The sequence below is a fragment of the Amblyraja radiata genome, chromosome 3 (assembly GCF_010909765.2).
Source record: "Amblyraja radiata isolate CabotCenter1 chromosome 3, sAmbRad1.1.pri, whole genome shotgun sequence".
Taxonomy (NCBI): Eukaryota; Metazoa; Chordata; class Chondrichthyes; order Rajiformes; family Rajidae; genus Amblyraja; species Amblyraja radiata.
In genome coordinates this window covers 23,526,702-23,541,502 of record NC_045958.1, presented here as the reverse complement: position 1 = coordinate 23,541,502, position 14,801 = coordinate 23,526,702, and the positions used below count along the sequence as shown (strand labels likewise).

The 14,801-nt window shown below is 42.5% G+C and overlaps 1 protein-coding gene across 4 annotated transcripts in view; it reads right to left on the bottom strand.

Annotated features, from left to right (window-relative positions):
* commd10 (COMM domain containing 10) overlaps positions 1-14,801 on the bottom strand; it is a 99,916-nt gene that overhangs the window by 53,915 nt on the left and 31,200 nt on the right. Inside the window, exon 6 of one of the 4 annotated variants that reach the window (XM_033017467.1) lies at positions 12,205-12,312. The exons of the other annotated variants lie outside the window; for them this stretch is intronic. Within the exon in view, the coding sequence (XP_032873358.1) occupies positions 12,307-12,312 (6 nt within the window). The 3' untranslated portion in view covers positions 12,205-12,306. Of the gene's footprint in view, positions 1-12,204; positions 12,313-14,801 lie in introns of those variants that run through there. 4 annotated transcript variants of the gene reach the window in all.

The following is a 14,801-nucleotide window of genomic DNA, read 5'->3' as shown; positions in this document are numbered from 1 at the left end:
ACAAGCTTCATTTATCATAAGCTTGGCAAACCAATGTTGGCACTGCTTGTTCATTTGCCCATCTTCACATTCATCAACACACTGGCCTGAGGAAATGGCAGTCAGAACATCCATACCAATAACAATACTTCTCATGCAGGTAACACTCTAGAAACATAAGAAACTGCAGGTGCTGGAATCTGGAGCAAAAAAGGAACTCAGAGGGTCAGGCAACATTTATGGAAGGAATGGACAGATGAAGAAAAGTCCTGATTAGAAACTTCAGCTATCTATTCCCTCCACGCATGCCGCCTGATCCACTTCCAATACCCTACACTATTTGGGACAGGTTATATTTGGGGTGATTAAAGCAGTAGTCTGCAATGAGGTCTGGTACCACCACAGATTTTAGACGTAGTAGTCTACAAGTCCCATCTTTTTTTGCATCGCTTCCAAAATAGAGGTACAACATGAGTCACCCTCCAGTATTCCGACATCTCACCAGTGTCTTACAATGATTCAAAGAATTCAGCCAGGACTCCTGCAATTTCTTCCTAGCACAGTGTCCTTGGATACATCTGATCAGGCCTGGTATATTATCTAGACAGAGACTTGCAACAAACATCAAAATAGGCCTAAATTCTCCTAAAATAATTACTCCAATGGTTGAAGACAACATGGTATGTGCAGTACAAATTTGCACAAGTGACATTAATGAGCATTGTATGCCATCTAGTGGCAATAAGTGTTCAGCAACCTTCACACAGAAAATAGAACAGAACAGTACAAAAGAATACAAAGAATACAAAGGACATTTATTATCACATACACCAATTGGTGTAGTGAAATTTGACTTGCCATTGCAGCACACAAATAAAGATAAGACACAACATCAAAGAATTTAACAGTAAACATAAAAACATCCCCTCACAATGGTTCCCACTGTGGGGGAAGGCATCAAAAGTCCAGTCCCATCCCCTGTTCACCCATAGTCGGGCCTATTGAGGCCTCCGCAGTCGCCGCTACGGCAGCCTGATGCTTCAGGCCCTCTCGCCGGAAGATGAAGCTCTGGCTTCGGGTGAACACTCTCAGTGGCTCAGAGTGTCTGGAGCGGCCGCTTCCTCCCCGGAGACCGCTGCTCCCGAAGTCCACGGGCCGCGCCGGTCCGAGCTCCGACACTGGCGACCTCGGCGTGAAATCCCAGGCTCCGCGGTGTTTAAAGCTCAGCGCTGCCCGCGGCTAGAGGCTCCACAGACCGCAGCTCCACGATGTTGGAGTCGCCTGTCACAGCACTCTGGAGCTTACCGCACGGCGACCCGGGTAAGGCACCGCCCGCTCCACGATGGTGCCTCAGCGCTGTGACGCCGCCGAAGCTGAAGTCCTGGCCGGTCCCGGCAGGAAACGCCGCTCCAGACTGTTGGTAGGCCGCGAGGAAGGGGCAAAGATGCGGCTCGGAGAAAAGCCGCATCTCCGACCAGGTAGGGACTGAGAAAAATAGTTTCCCCCTTTCCCCCCCCTCCTCCACCCCTCACATAAAAAGACTAAAAGACCTCCAAAACAAACACTTTTAACTCACTAAAAATAATTTAAAAGGGTGAAAAGACTAACAGCTGCTGGCAGGGCAGCCATACTCGATGGTGCCCCCTACAACATAGGACCAGGTCCTTTGGCCCACAATGTCCGTGCTGAACCTCAGCCAGCATACGATCCATATCCTTCCGTTCACTGCATATCCACGTGTCTTTCTAAAAGACTATTGTATGCCTCCCACCACCACCTCTGGCAGCACATTCCAAGCACCTACCACTCATTGGAGAAAAAAAAACATGCTCCACACATCTGCTTTAAAGATGAGAAAAACATTTTTCACACAGAGAGCGGTGAATCTCTGGAATTCTCTGCCACAGAAGGTAGTTGAGGTTAGTTCATTGGCTATATTTAAGAGGGAGTTAGATGTGGCCCTTGTGGCTAAGGGCATCAGGAGGTATAGAAACATAGAAAATAGGTGCAGGAGTAGGCCATTCGGCCCTCCGAGCCTGCACCGCCATTTGATATGATCATGGCTGATCATCCAACTCAGTATCCCATCCCTGCCTTCTCTCCATACCCCCTGATCCCTTTAGCCACAAGGGCCACATCTAACTCCCTCTTAAATATAGCCAATGAACTGGCGTCAACTACCTTCTGTGGCAGAGAATTCCACAGATTCACCACTCTCTGTGTAAAAAATGATTTCCTCATCTCGGTCCTAAAAGTCTTCCCTCTTATCCTTAAACTGTGACCCCTAGTTCTGGACTTCCCCAACATCGGGAATAATCTTCCTGCATCTAGCCTGTCCAACCCCTTAAGAATTTTGTAAGTTTCTATAAGATCCCCCCTCAGTCTTCTGAATTCCAACGTGTACAAGCCGAGTCTATCCAGTCTTTCCTCATATGAAAGTCCTGCCATCCCAGGAATCAGTCTGGTGAACCTTCTCTGTACTCCCTCTATGACAAGAATGTCTTTCCTCAGATTAGGAGACCAAAACTGTACGCAATACTCCAGGTGTGGTCTCACCAAGACCCTGTACAACTGCAGTAGAACCTCCCTGCTCTTATACTCAAATCCGTTTGCTATGAATGCTAACATACCATTTGCTTTCTTCACTGCCTGCTGCACCTGCATTCCTACTTTCAATGACTGGTGTACCATGACACCCAGGTCTCGTTGCATCTCCCCTTTTCCTAATCGGCCACCATTCAGATAATAGTCTACTTTCCTGTTTTTGCCACCAAAGTCGATAACCTCACATTTATCCACATTATACTGCATCTGTCATGCCTTTGCCCACTCACCCAACCTATCCAAGTCACCTTGCAGCCTCCTAGCATCCTCCTCACAGTTAACACTGCCCCCAGCTTCGTGTCATCCGTAAACTTGGAGATGTTGCATTCAATTCCCTCATCCAGATCATTAATATATATTGTAAATAGCTGGGGTCCCAGCACTGAGCCTTGCGGTACCCCACTAGTCACTGCCTGCCATTCTGAAAAGGACCCGTTTACTCCTACTCTTTGCTTCCTGTCTGCCAGCCAGTTTTCTATCCACATCAATACTGAACCCCCAATAACATGTGCTTTAAGTTTGTATGCTAATCTCTTATGTGGGACCTTGTCGAAAGCCTTCTGAAAGTCCAGATATAACACATCCACTGGTTCTCCCTTATCCACTCGACTAGTTACATCCTCGAAAAATTCTATAAGAATCTTATAGAATTCTGGGACTTCATCAGTAGATTAAGATGATGTAAATATTTCTGTATGGAGAGAAGGCAGGTACGGGATACTGAGTTGGATGATCAGCCATGAATGGCCTACTCCTGCACCTAATTTCTATGTTTCTATGCTTCCTCTAGCAGCTCATTGCAGATATGGACTACTCTCAGAGTGAAAAAAGTAGCCGAGGTCCCTTTTAAATTTTCCGCTCACCTTAAGTCTATGGTCTCTAGTTTTTGAATCTATACTTTAGGAAAAAGACAGGACATTCTTATCCTCGACCTCATGATCTTGTATACTTCAATAAAGTTACCCCTCAGCTTCTAACATTGAAAAGAAAAAAGTCCTATCCAACTTTCTATAACATAAGCCCACATCCAGGTAACATTTTGGTGAATCTCTTTTGCACCCTTCCCAACTTAACGACACACAGTACTCCAAGTGTGGTCTCACCAACAATTTTTTACAGCTGCATAATGATGTCCATGGTTGAATACCCTTCCCAATGAAAGCAAATGTACTTCACTACATTGTCCATCTAAATCACCACTTTTAGAGAACCATGCACCAGTATTCCAAAATGTTTCTGTTCTACACTCTCCAAGGCCCTACCATGTGTAAGTTGTGCTCTGGTTTGGCATATCAAGTGCAACAACTCGCACTTGTCAGAGATAAATTCTATTTGCCCTTCCCTAGACTACCTTCTCAATTAATCGAGATCTTGTTATAAACTTCAGTAACCTTCCTCATTATCTACTATAGCACCAATTTTGAAGTCATCTGCAAATTTACTTGCTACATTATCATTGAAGTCATTCATGTATATAGCAAAAATCAGTGGACCCAGCAATGACCCCTGCGGCACTCCATTGGCCACAGGCCTCCAATCAGGAAAAACAACTCTCCACAGCTACAGTTTGACTCCTTCCTCCAAACCAATTTTGAATCCAAATCGGCTCAATGCATTCAATGCATTCTAACAGACTGGCCCCTCAAGTGGGATCTTGTCAAAGGCCTGGCTAAAGTCCAATTTTCCCACTGCTATCCAATGCCCCATTATTACCTCTTTAATCATTGACTCCAGCATCTTTCCCACCACCGAAGTCAGGCTAACTGGTCTGTAATTCCCCGTTCTCTCTCTCGCTCTTTTCTTGAAAAGTGGGGTAACATTAGCTATCCTCCAATCCACAGGAACTGATCCTGAATCTATTGAACATTGGAAAATGATCACCAATGCGTCCACTATTTCTAAAGCCACCACCTACGACTCAGGCTCACTGGCCTGTAGATCCCTGGTTCCCTTTGCTGCCCTTGTTAAATAATAGTACATTACCATCCTTGGGTATTCTGGGACTTCATCAGTAGATTAAGATGATGTAAATATTTCTGTAAGGTTTTCTATAATATCCTCCCTAACTTCCAAAATGGTCCAAGGATTTACTTGATCAGACTCCAGGGATTTATGAACCTTAATGCAGTTAAAAAACACCTATATCAAAACATTGGTCTAAGACTTCATAACTGTTGCTTCAATTCCTTAGCTTCCATGATCTTCTCCTAGTGAAAACAAATGAGAAGTATTTATGTAATATCTCCCCCATCACCTTGTGGTGTTACACACAGACAGTAATGCTGATCTTTAAGGGGATCTATTCTTTCCCTAGCCACCTTTTTACTTTTATCTGTAGAAATTAGATTTTCCTTTACCTTGCCAGTCAGCTCCATTTCATTCCCCTTTTCTTTTTTTTTTTTTTTTTTCTTTTTTTTTTATTAGAAGTACGGTAAATTACAATAACACACAACACATATATCTTAATACATTTTTTGTACCGCTTCATTTTTTTTTTTTTTTTAAAGCTTTAAGAAAAAGATAGAAGTAAGGAAAGTAAAGAAGGTGCGCAAGAGTTGTGAAGTGCAGAAGAGTGTTGGGAAAAGAAAGCCCCTTAGAAAAGAAGTTAGAGAAGGAAGTAAAGTAAGAAAGTAGACCCTAGAAAAGAAAGAAAAAGAAAAAGAAAGTAAGGACAATCGCTCTATTATAACATTAAACTCCGCAGAAAGACTACCAACCAAGTCTGTTTTTGTTGTTTTATCTCCCAATGCCAGGTCCTGATACCATTTATTTATTTATTTATTTTTTTAAATTACTATTGCACCTCATGCTTGTAATAGGTCCATAAACGTAGACCACGTCTTTTGGAATTGGTTTGCTTTATCTGCTAAGAGGAATCTCATTCATTCCCCTTTTCTACCTACTTGATTCCTTCTTACATGTACTCCTACAATTCTTATATTCGAGGATGGATTCTCTTGATCCCAATTGCCTAAATCTGATGGATGCCTCCTTTTTCCTGACCAGAGCCTCAACATCTTATGTAAAGCATGGTTCCCTAAACCTGTCAGCAATGCCCTTAACCCTACCTGGAACACGCTGCCGTGTTCTATCACTAACTCTTAAAAGTCTTCCACTTGAAAGCCATCCTCTTACCTGCAAACAGACTCCTCCAATCAACATAGAACAGTACTTTTGGCCCACAGTGTCTGTACCGAACATGATGCCAAGACCAACTCATCTGCCTGCACAAAATCCCTCCATTCACTGCAAATCCATGTGCCTATCCAGAAGTCTTTTAATGTCATCAAATCTGCCTCCACCCCCATGCCAGGCACTGCATTCCAGATTCACCACAATGTAAAAAAACTTGCCCCACACAACTCCTTTAAACTTTGCTCACTCACCTTAAAGTTATGCCCTTAAGTGTTTGATATTTCCATCCTGGGAAAAGGGTTTGGATTATCTACCCTATCTTTGCCTCATAATTTTATATACTTCAATCAGGTCTCCCCGCAACCGCCGGAATTCCAGAGAACAATCCAATTTTGTCCAACATCTCCCGATGGCTGATCACTAACATCACACCTGCAAGATCCTATCTAATGCCTCCAAAAGGGGCCTTGTCCCAATTTAGGACTTTAACTTGTGGACCATTCCTATCTTTCTCTCTAACTACTTTATAACTAAAAGAATTACGGTCACAAGTAATTATGGTCCAAATATATCCTACTTCAAAAAATAATTTGAAACTCAGGGCTCGTAAAACTTAGTCATCTATACAAATAAACCCGTAAGTCGCATCACACATATTCCCAAGTTTTCATTTTTTGTAAACCCTATTTGCCTCCTGTTTCCCCTGCCTTTATATATTCTTTCATGAACATTTGAATTGTTATTCCTGCTGTTCCTTGTGTCAGCCTTTGATAATGTCTAGACTGATTAAATGATTTTTAAATGTCAATTTTATGAATATTTTCTTAAAAGATTATATTTAGCCCAATGTGTAATAAAAAAATAAAAAAGCTGTTACAGTAATTGCTGAATGTTGCCCTTATGAAGTAAATCTAGATGCAATATGCTTAGCTACAAAATGTAGGGTATGTTCCAGTCGCAAAATGTAAAGTGTATTTGATCCTTAATTTTAAAAAACACTACTGCGAAGCTGAGAGACACTTCAGTAAACCAAACGTTTAAGGTTTATGGAATTCTTCACTAAATTAATTAGTCCTTTGGTGATAAGGTTCTTAGCCCAGTGTGTCCAATTACTTAGACCTCACTACTCAGTACCAAACACCTGAACTAAGCTACACTCTCAAACTTCCAGATATCATCTTCTTCCCTCACAAAGAAGGCTTATACATATTACAAGGTAGAAAATACATGCACCCATATTGAGAATTAATGCTTGTACATATTAAATGCTAGAAAAGTAAGCACACAGCAAAGAGTAGACGGAAGCCAGAGGATTGGGAAACTTTCATAGGACAACAGAAGGAAACAAAACGGGCAATACGGGCTGAAAAGATGAAGTACGAGGGGAAGGTAGTCAGGAATATAAAGAAGGACAGTAAAAGCTTCTTTAGATATGTTAAGGGGAAAAAGAGTAGCAAAGTCAAATGTGGGTCCCTTGAAGGCAGACACGGGTGAAATTATTATGGGCAACAAGGAAATGGCAGAAGAGTTGAATAGGTACTTCGGATCTGTCTTCACTAAGGAAGACACAAACAATCTCCCAGATGTACTGGAGCACAGAGGATCTAAGGAGGTAGAGGAACTGAACAAAATTGTCATTAGGCGAGAAATAGTATTGGGTAGGCTGATGGGACTGAAGGATGATAAGTCCCCTGGGCCTGATGGTCTGCATCCCAGGGTCCTCAGGGAGGTGGCTTTAGAAATAGTGGACGCATTGGTGATCATTTTCCAATGTTCAATAGATTCAGGATCAGTTCCTGTGGATTGGAGGATAGCTAATGTTACCCCACTTTTCAAGAAAAGAGCGAGAGAGAGAACGGGGAATTACAGACCAGTTAGCCTGACTTCGGTGGTGGGAAAGATGCTGGAGTCAATGATTAAAGAGGTAATAATGGGGCATTGGATAGCAGTAAAAGGATTAGTCCAAGTCAACATGGATTTATGAAAGGGAAATCATGCTTGACTAATCTTCTGGAATTTTTTGAGGATGTGACAAATAAAATGGATGAAGGGGTGCCAGTGGATGTAGTGTATCTAGACTTTCAGAAAGCCTTTGATAAGGTCCCGCACGGGAGACCGGTGACTAAAATTAGAGCACATGGTATTGGGGGTAGGGTGTTGACATGGATAGAAAATTGGTTGGTAGACCGGAAGCAAAGAGTAGGAGTGAACGGGTCCTTTTCAGAATGGCAGGCAGTGGCGAGTGGAGTGCCGCAAGGCTCGGTGTTGGGGCCGCAACTGTTTACCATATATATTAATGATTTGGAAGAGGGAATTAGGAGCAACACTAGCAAGTTTGTGGATGACACAAAGCTGGGTGGCAGTGTGAACTGTGAAGAGGATTGTTAGGAGGTTGCAGGGTGACCTGGACAGGTTGAGTGAGTGGGCAGATGCTTGGCAGATGCAGTATAATATAGATAAATGTGAGGTTATCCACTTTGGCGGCAAAAACAAGGGGGCAGATTATTATCTCAATGGGGTTAGGTTAGGTAAGGGGGAGGTACAGCGAGACCTGGGTGTCCTTGTACACCGGTCACTGAAAGTTGGCGTGCAGGTACAGCAGGCAGTGAAGAAAGCTAATGGAATGTTGGCCTTCATAACAAGAGGATTTCAGTATAGGAGTAAAGAGGTTCTTCTGCAGTTGTATAGGGCTCTGGTGAGACCACATCTGGAGTATTGTGTACAGATTTGGTCTCCTAATTTAAGGAAGGACATCCTTGTGATAGAGGCAGTGCAGCGTAGGTTCACGAGATTGATCCTTGGGATGGCGGGACTGTCATATGAGGAAAGATTAAAAAGACTAGGCTTGTATTCACTGGAGTTTAGAAGGATGAGGGGGTATCTTATAGAAACATATAAAATTATAAAAGGACTGGACAAGCTAGATGCAGGAGTAATGTTCCCAATGTTGGGCGAGTCCAGAACCAGGGGCCACAGTCTTAGAATAAAGGGAAGGTCATTTAAGACTGAGGTGAGAAAAAACTTTTTCACCCAGAGAGTGGTGAATTTGTGGAATTCCCTGCCACAGAGGGCAGTGGCGGCCAAATCACTGGATGGATTTAAGAGAGAGTTAGATAGAGCTCTAGGGGCTAGTGGAGTCAAGGGATATGGGGAGAAGGCACAGGTTATTGATAGGGGACGATCAGCCATGATCACAATGAATGGCAGTGCTGGCTCAAAGTGCCGAATGGCCTCCTCCTGCTCCTATTTTCTATGTTTCTATGTAAAATACATGCACCCATACTGAGAAGTTTCACAATGACCTTTTGTTACTACACTGCTGACTACACTTTGGTATGGGACACTTTGCCAAAGCAAAACTCAACCCAGTGCAGAATCATCACTGCCACCTGAAATCAAAGAACATCAACATCCTGCATACCCCACTGCAACATCACCAAACATCCCACGAGCTGTGGCCAGCAAAGGAGGAATGTTATAACATGTCTGACAACACATGTAGCCTATAAGACCACTGAGACCACACTGTAGGACATGAAGGGGCAGCACGGTGGCACCACGGTAGAGTCGCTGCCATACAGCGCCAGAGACCCAGGTTCAACCATGAGTATGGGTGCTGTCGGTACAGAGTTTGTACGTTCTCCCCGTGACCATGTGTTTTTTTCCCAGGTGCTCTGGTTTCCTCCTACATTCCAAAGACATACAGGTCTGTAGGTTAATTGTCTTCAGTAAAAATTGTATATTGGCCCGAGTGCGTAGTGTGTGCTCGTGTAAGGGGAGCGCAAGTCGCTTGGACTCAGTGGGCCTGTTACCATGCTGTATCTCTAAACTAAACGCAACCAGTGAAACCTGACAGAATTTGACAGTGGGGTCCAGATGGGCATTTGGGCAACTGAACAACCTCTTGCAGGAGAAAATAAAAATCTGGAAGATGCTAAATCTTCTCCATACCCATCAACATGTCAAAAGCCAACATAGTGAAATGGGATACCAAAACTGAAAATATTGGAAAACCTCAGCAAATCAGGCAGCATTTATGGAAAGAGAAACTGTCAATATTTCAGGTCTGTGACCCTTCATCAGATCTGTGGGAAATAGAACATTACTGCAATAACCATGGCTGCAGCAAGGAACAGACAGAGCAACAAAAAAAAACCAGTCTGCCCATTACTCTAGGATGGTTCATGAATGGTTCAGGATACTGTAGAGGCTTATCAGAAGCTGAGCACTGCCAATGGAAGGTATATAACTCTGGCAAATCATTTAAAGAAAAAATCATGAGCTAATGTTTCCTCTGAGGAAAACTTTGCAGTATTTTTGCTTCACAATCCAAATCAATGGTATATAGCTGCACGGAGAGGAGACAATAAACAAACTGGCGACACAAGAGATTGCAAATGCTGAAATCTTGACCAAAAAACAAAGTGCTGGAGGAACACAGCAGGTCAGGCAGCATCTGTGGAGGGAAATGGACAGTCAACGACCCAAAACTTCTCCTGCCCATTTCCAAGTGGGTCAAACAATATCCGTGGAGACAGAAGAACAATGGAATGATGTTAGGGTCACGATCAGAAACATCAGCCATTCCTCTGCATCCATCGATGTTGCATGAACCCCACCCAGAGCTCATCCAGCAGTTTGCTTGTTGACCCATAATAAGTTTGTTGGAGATGAGTTGCAGCATTATGGCAGAAGAGATTGGGCACTGACAAGGTTTGTTTGACACTGATTTTCATTGACATTGGTTGTGTCATAGATCCATTGATGAGGATCATAGCACACCAGACATTGGCCAGAGCATAAAGCAAACATGTTTTTCACAAATCCATTTGAGCTTTCCAATTAATACCAAGTGCATCAATAAGAACCTCTGATGACGCACAGTGCACCAGCAACACTTCAGCCATGTACCCTGATGTAAGCTAATAACATAAAATAGCTGTACTGTAAAATCCAGCTTTATTTACTATCTGCAGTAAACTAAAAATCAAGAAATATATTAACAATGTGTTATTATAAATGCTTAACACAGTTAATGGATTTGTTCAAAAGGTTCCCCAAAGCAGTTCATGGACTGATGTCCCTATTTTTATAGTTAAACCTGTTCATAATGCTGAGGATTCCAAAGGTGCAGATTTCTGATCAAATATCCAGCCAGAGAAGGAGGCACTGCTCTGAGTAATAAAGTGATGTAATGAAGCACTTCCAGCGGCCAAAGTGTATTTGGAAACAATTATCACAATTTATTAACAGTAATGGAAAATGAAATATAAAATTATTCAACCAGAGGAGCAATAATTAGAATCACAGATTAGTAATGCGACTTCAAAAATAATAGATTGGGTACACACCAGATACATCCCTGCAGAAGAATATCTGAACTGGAAAACCTGATACTAGAGATACATTCCTGGATTCTGCTGCAATGCTGACAACAGAATTACCTGGTTTTGCAGAGATAAGTTTGTGAATCCAATAGCACTTTTGCAGGCTGCACTGTTTGAATCCTTTATAATGGAATTTAAAAAAAATTACCTGCACTGGGTGGCTATTTTGGTTCTCATCTTTTAGTTTCACGATTGAAGATTCAGAAAATTATATCCCACGTCAGAAAAGGTCTAAGTAAATTTTAGTGTTGTTATAAATTATAATTACTGCTTAGAGAAGTCTATCCCTAAAATCTAATGTTTTATAATGTCCTTAATTATATTTCAAAATTCAACGCATTTAAAAATTAATAAATAAATAAATAATCAATCTGAAGAAGTGTCTCGACCTGAGGAGGATGCTAGGAGGCTGCAGGGTGACTTGGATAGGCTTGGTGAGTGGGAAAATGCATGGCAGATGCAGTATAATGTGGATAAATGTGAGGTTATCCACTTTGGTGGCAAAAACAGGAAAGTAGACTATTATCTAAATGGTGGCCGATTAGGAAAAGGGGAGAGAAGGTTCACCAGACTGATTCCTGGGATGTCAGGACTTTCATATGAAGAAAGACTGGATAGACTCGGCTTGTACTCGCTAGAATTTAGAAGATTGAGGGGGGAATCTTATAGAAACTTACAAAATTCTTAAGGGGTTGGACAGGCTAGATGCAGGAAGATTATTCCCGATGTTGGGGAGGTCCAGAACAAGGGGTCACAGTTTAAGGATAAGGGGGAAATCTTTTAGGACCGAGATCAGAAAAACATTTTTCACACAGAGAGTGGTGAATCTCTGGAATTCTCTGCCACAGAAGGTTGTTGAGGCCAGTTCATTGGCTATATTTAAGAGGGAGTTAGATATGGCCCTTGTGGCTAAAGGGATCAGGGGGTATGGAGAGAAGGCAGGTACAGAATACTGAGTTGGATGATCAGCCATGATCATACTGAATGGTGTTGCAGGCTCGAAGGGCCGAATGGCCTACTCCTGCACCTATTTTCAATGTTTCTATGAAACGTCACCTATTTCCCTCGCTCCATAGATGCTGCCTCACCCGCTGAGTTTATCCAGCATTTTTGTCTACCTTCAATTTTCCAGCATCTGTAGTTCCTTCTTAAACACTCTAACCGTCCATTATTTACCCATCACTATAAAGTGCTCAGCATGTCACTGCAGTAAATAGGGAGAGGACGGAGAGAAATAACAGAGATCAAGAAGTAGGTATCGCATCAAAGCAGTTCCTATTCATACATATTGCCCCTTTTTAGTAAATAATTAATGTAGACTAATATCCCAAAGTTATATTAGTTTGCATTGGTGTAGTTGGAGAATCTATGAATGATCCCATGCGCTAAATAGAAGATAATGAACAAGAGCATTGTGGTTACCAGAGCATGGATCTAAGAAACCTACCTCTACAATTGCTAACAGCTGTGCAAGAATAAGTTCAGGCCACAACATACATGATAAGATTGGCATATAGTCACAACACCTCGCTTGGAAAACTGGTTGCAACTTTGTAATTTAAAACAAATCTCAAGAGCAAAGCAGCCCTCCAACTCACTAAAGATAATGAGAGCCACCAGCTGGTTCTCAATGCATTACCATCACAAATACCTGACAATTAAAAAATGTCCGGGTAAATACCCTTACCAGAGATAAATGGACAAAGAAAAGCAATTGGTGAAAAATATAAACACAATGGAGACATATGACCAAAACAACTAATATAACATAAAACATAGAGACAAAATACTGGAGTGGCTGGACAGTCAGTATCTCTGGAGGAAAGGAATAGGAGACGTTTTGAGTCAAAAGACAATAGACAATAGGTGCAGGAGTAGGCCATTCGGCCCTTCGAGCCAGCACCACCATTTAATGTGATCATGGCTGGTCATCCCCAATCAGTACCCCGTTCCTGCCTTCTCCCCCTATCCCCTGACTCCACTATCTTTAAGAGTCCTATCGATCTCTCTCTTGAATGTACCCAGAGAACCGGCCTCCACCACCCTCTGAGGCAGAGAATTCCAGACTCACAACTCTCTGTGTGAAAAAGTGTTTCCTCGTCTCCGTTCTAAATGGCTTACCCCTTATTCTTAAACTGTGGCCCCTGGGTCTGGACTCCCCCAACATTGGGAATACCATTCCTGCCTCTAGCGTGTCCAAACCCTTAATAATCTTATATGATTCAATAAGATGCCCTCTCATCCTTCTAAACTCCAGAGTATACAAGCCCAGCCGCTCCATTCTCTCAGCATATGACAGTCCCATCATCCCGGGAATTAACCTTGTAAACCTATGTTGCACTCCCTCAATAGCAAGAATGTCCTTCCTCAAATTAGGGGACCAAAACTGCACACAATACTCGAGGTGTGGTCTCACTAAGTACAGAAGGACCTCTTTGCTCCTATACTCAACTCCTCTTGTTATAAAGGTCAACATGCCATTTTCTTTCTTCACTGCCTGCTGTACCTGCTTCATTTACTTTCATTGACTGATGAACAAGGACCCCCAGTTCCCCTTGTAGTTCCCCCTTTCCCAATTTAACACCATTTAGATAGTAATCTGCCTTCTTGTTTTTGCTACCAAAGTGAATAACCTCACATTTATCCACATTAAACTGCATCTGCCATGCATCTGCCCACTCACCCAACCTGTCCAAGTCACCCTGCATTCTCATAGCATCCTCCTCACAGTTCACTCTGCCACCCAGCTTTGTGTCATCTGCAAATTTGCTAAAGTTACTTTGAATTGCTTCATCTAAATCATTGATGTTTATTGTAAATAGCTGCAATCCCAGCACCGAGCCTTGCGGTACCCCACTAGTCACTGCCTGCCATTCTGAAACTGACCTGTTAATCCCTACTCTTTGTTTCCTGTCTGCCAAACAATTTTCTATCCATGTCAGCACACTACCCCCAAAACCTAGTGCCCTTATTTTGCCCACTAATCTCCTATGAGGGACCTTATCAAATGCTTTCTGAAAGTCCAGGTATACTACATCCACTGGCTCTCCCTTGTCCATTTTCCTAGTTATATTCTCAAAAAATTCCACAAGATTAGTCAAGCATGATTTACCTTTCGTAGATCCATGCTGGCTTGGACCGATACTGTTATTGCTATCCAAATGCACCGCTATTTCATCTTTTATAATTGACTCCAGCATCTTCCCCACCACCGATGTCAGGCTAACTGGTCTATAATTCCCTTTTCTCTCTCCCACCTTTATTAAAAAGTGGGATAACATTAGCTACCCTCTAATCCACAGGAACTGATCCTGAATCTATAGAACATTGGAAAATTATCACCAATGCATCCACGATTTCTAGAGTCACTTCCTTAAGTACCCTGTGATGCTGACCATCAGGCCCTGGGGATTCACCAGTCTACCCAACACCATTTCTTTCAGTTCCTCCGTCACCCTGGATCCTCTGGCCACTAGTATATCAGAAAGATTGATTGTGTCTTCCTTAGTGAAGACAGGTCCAAAGTACCTGTTCAACTCATCTGCCATTTCCTTGTTCCCCATAATAAATTCACCTTTTTCAGTCTACAAGGGTCCAACTTTGGTCAAAACTAATTGTTTCCTCTTCACATACCTAAAGAAGCTTTTCCTATCCTCCTTTATATTCTTGGCTAGCTTACCTTCGTACCTCATGTTT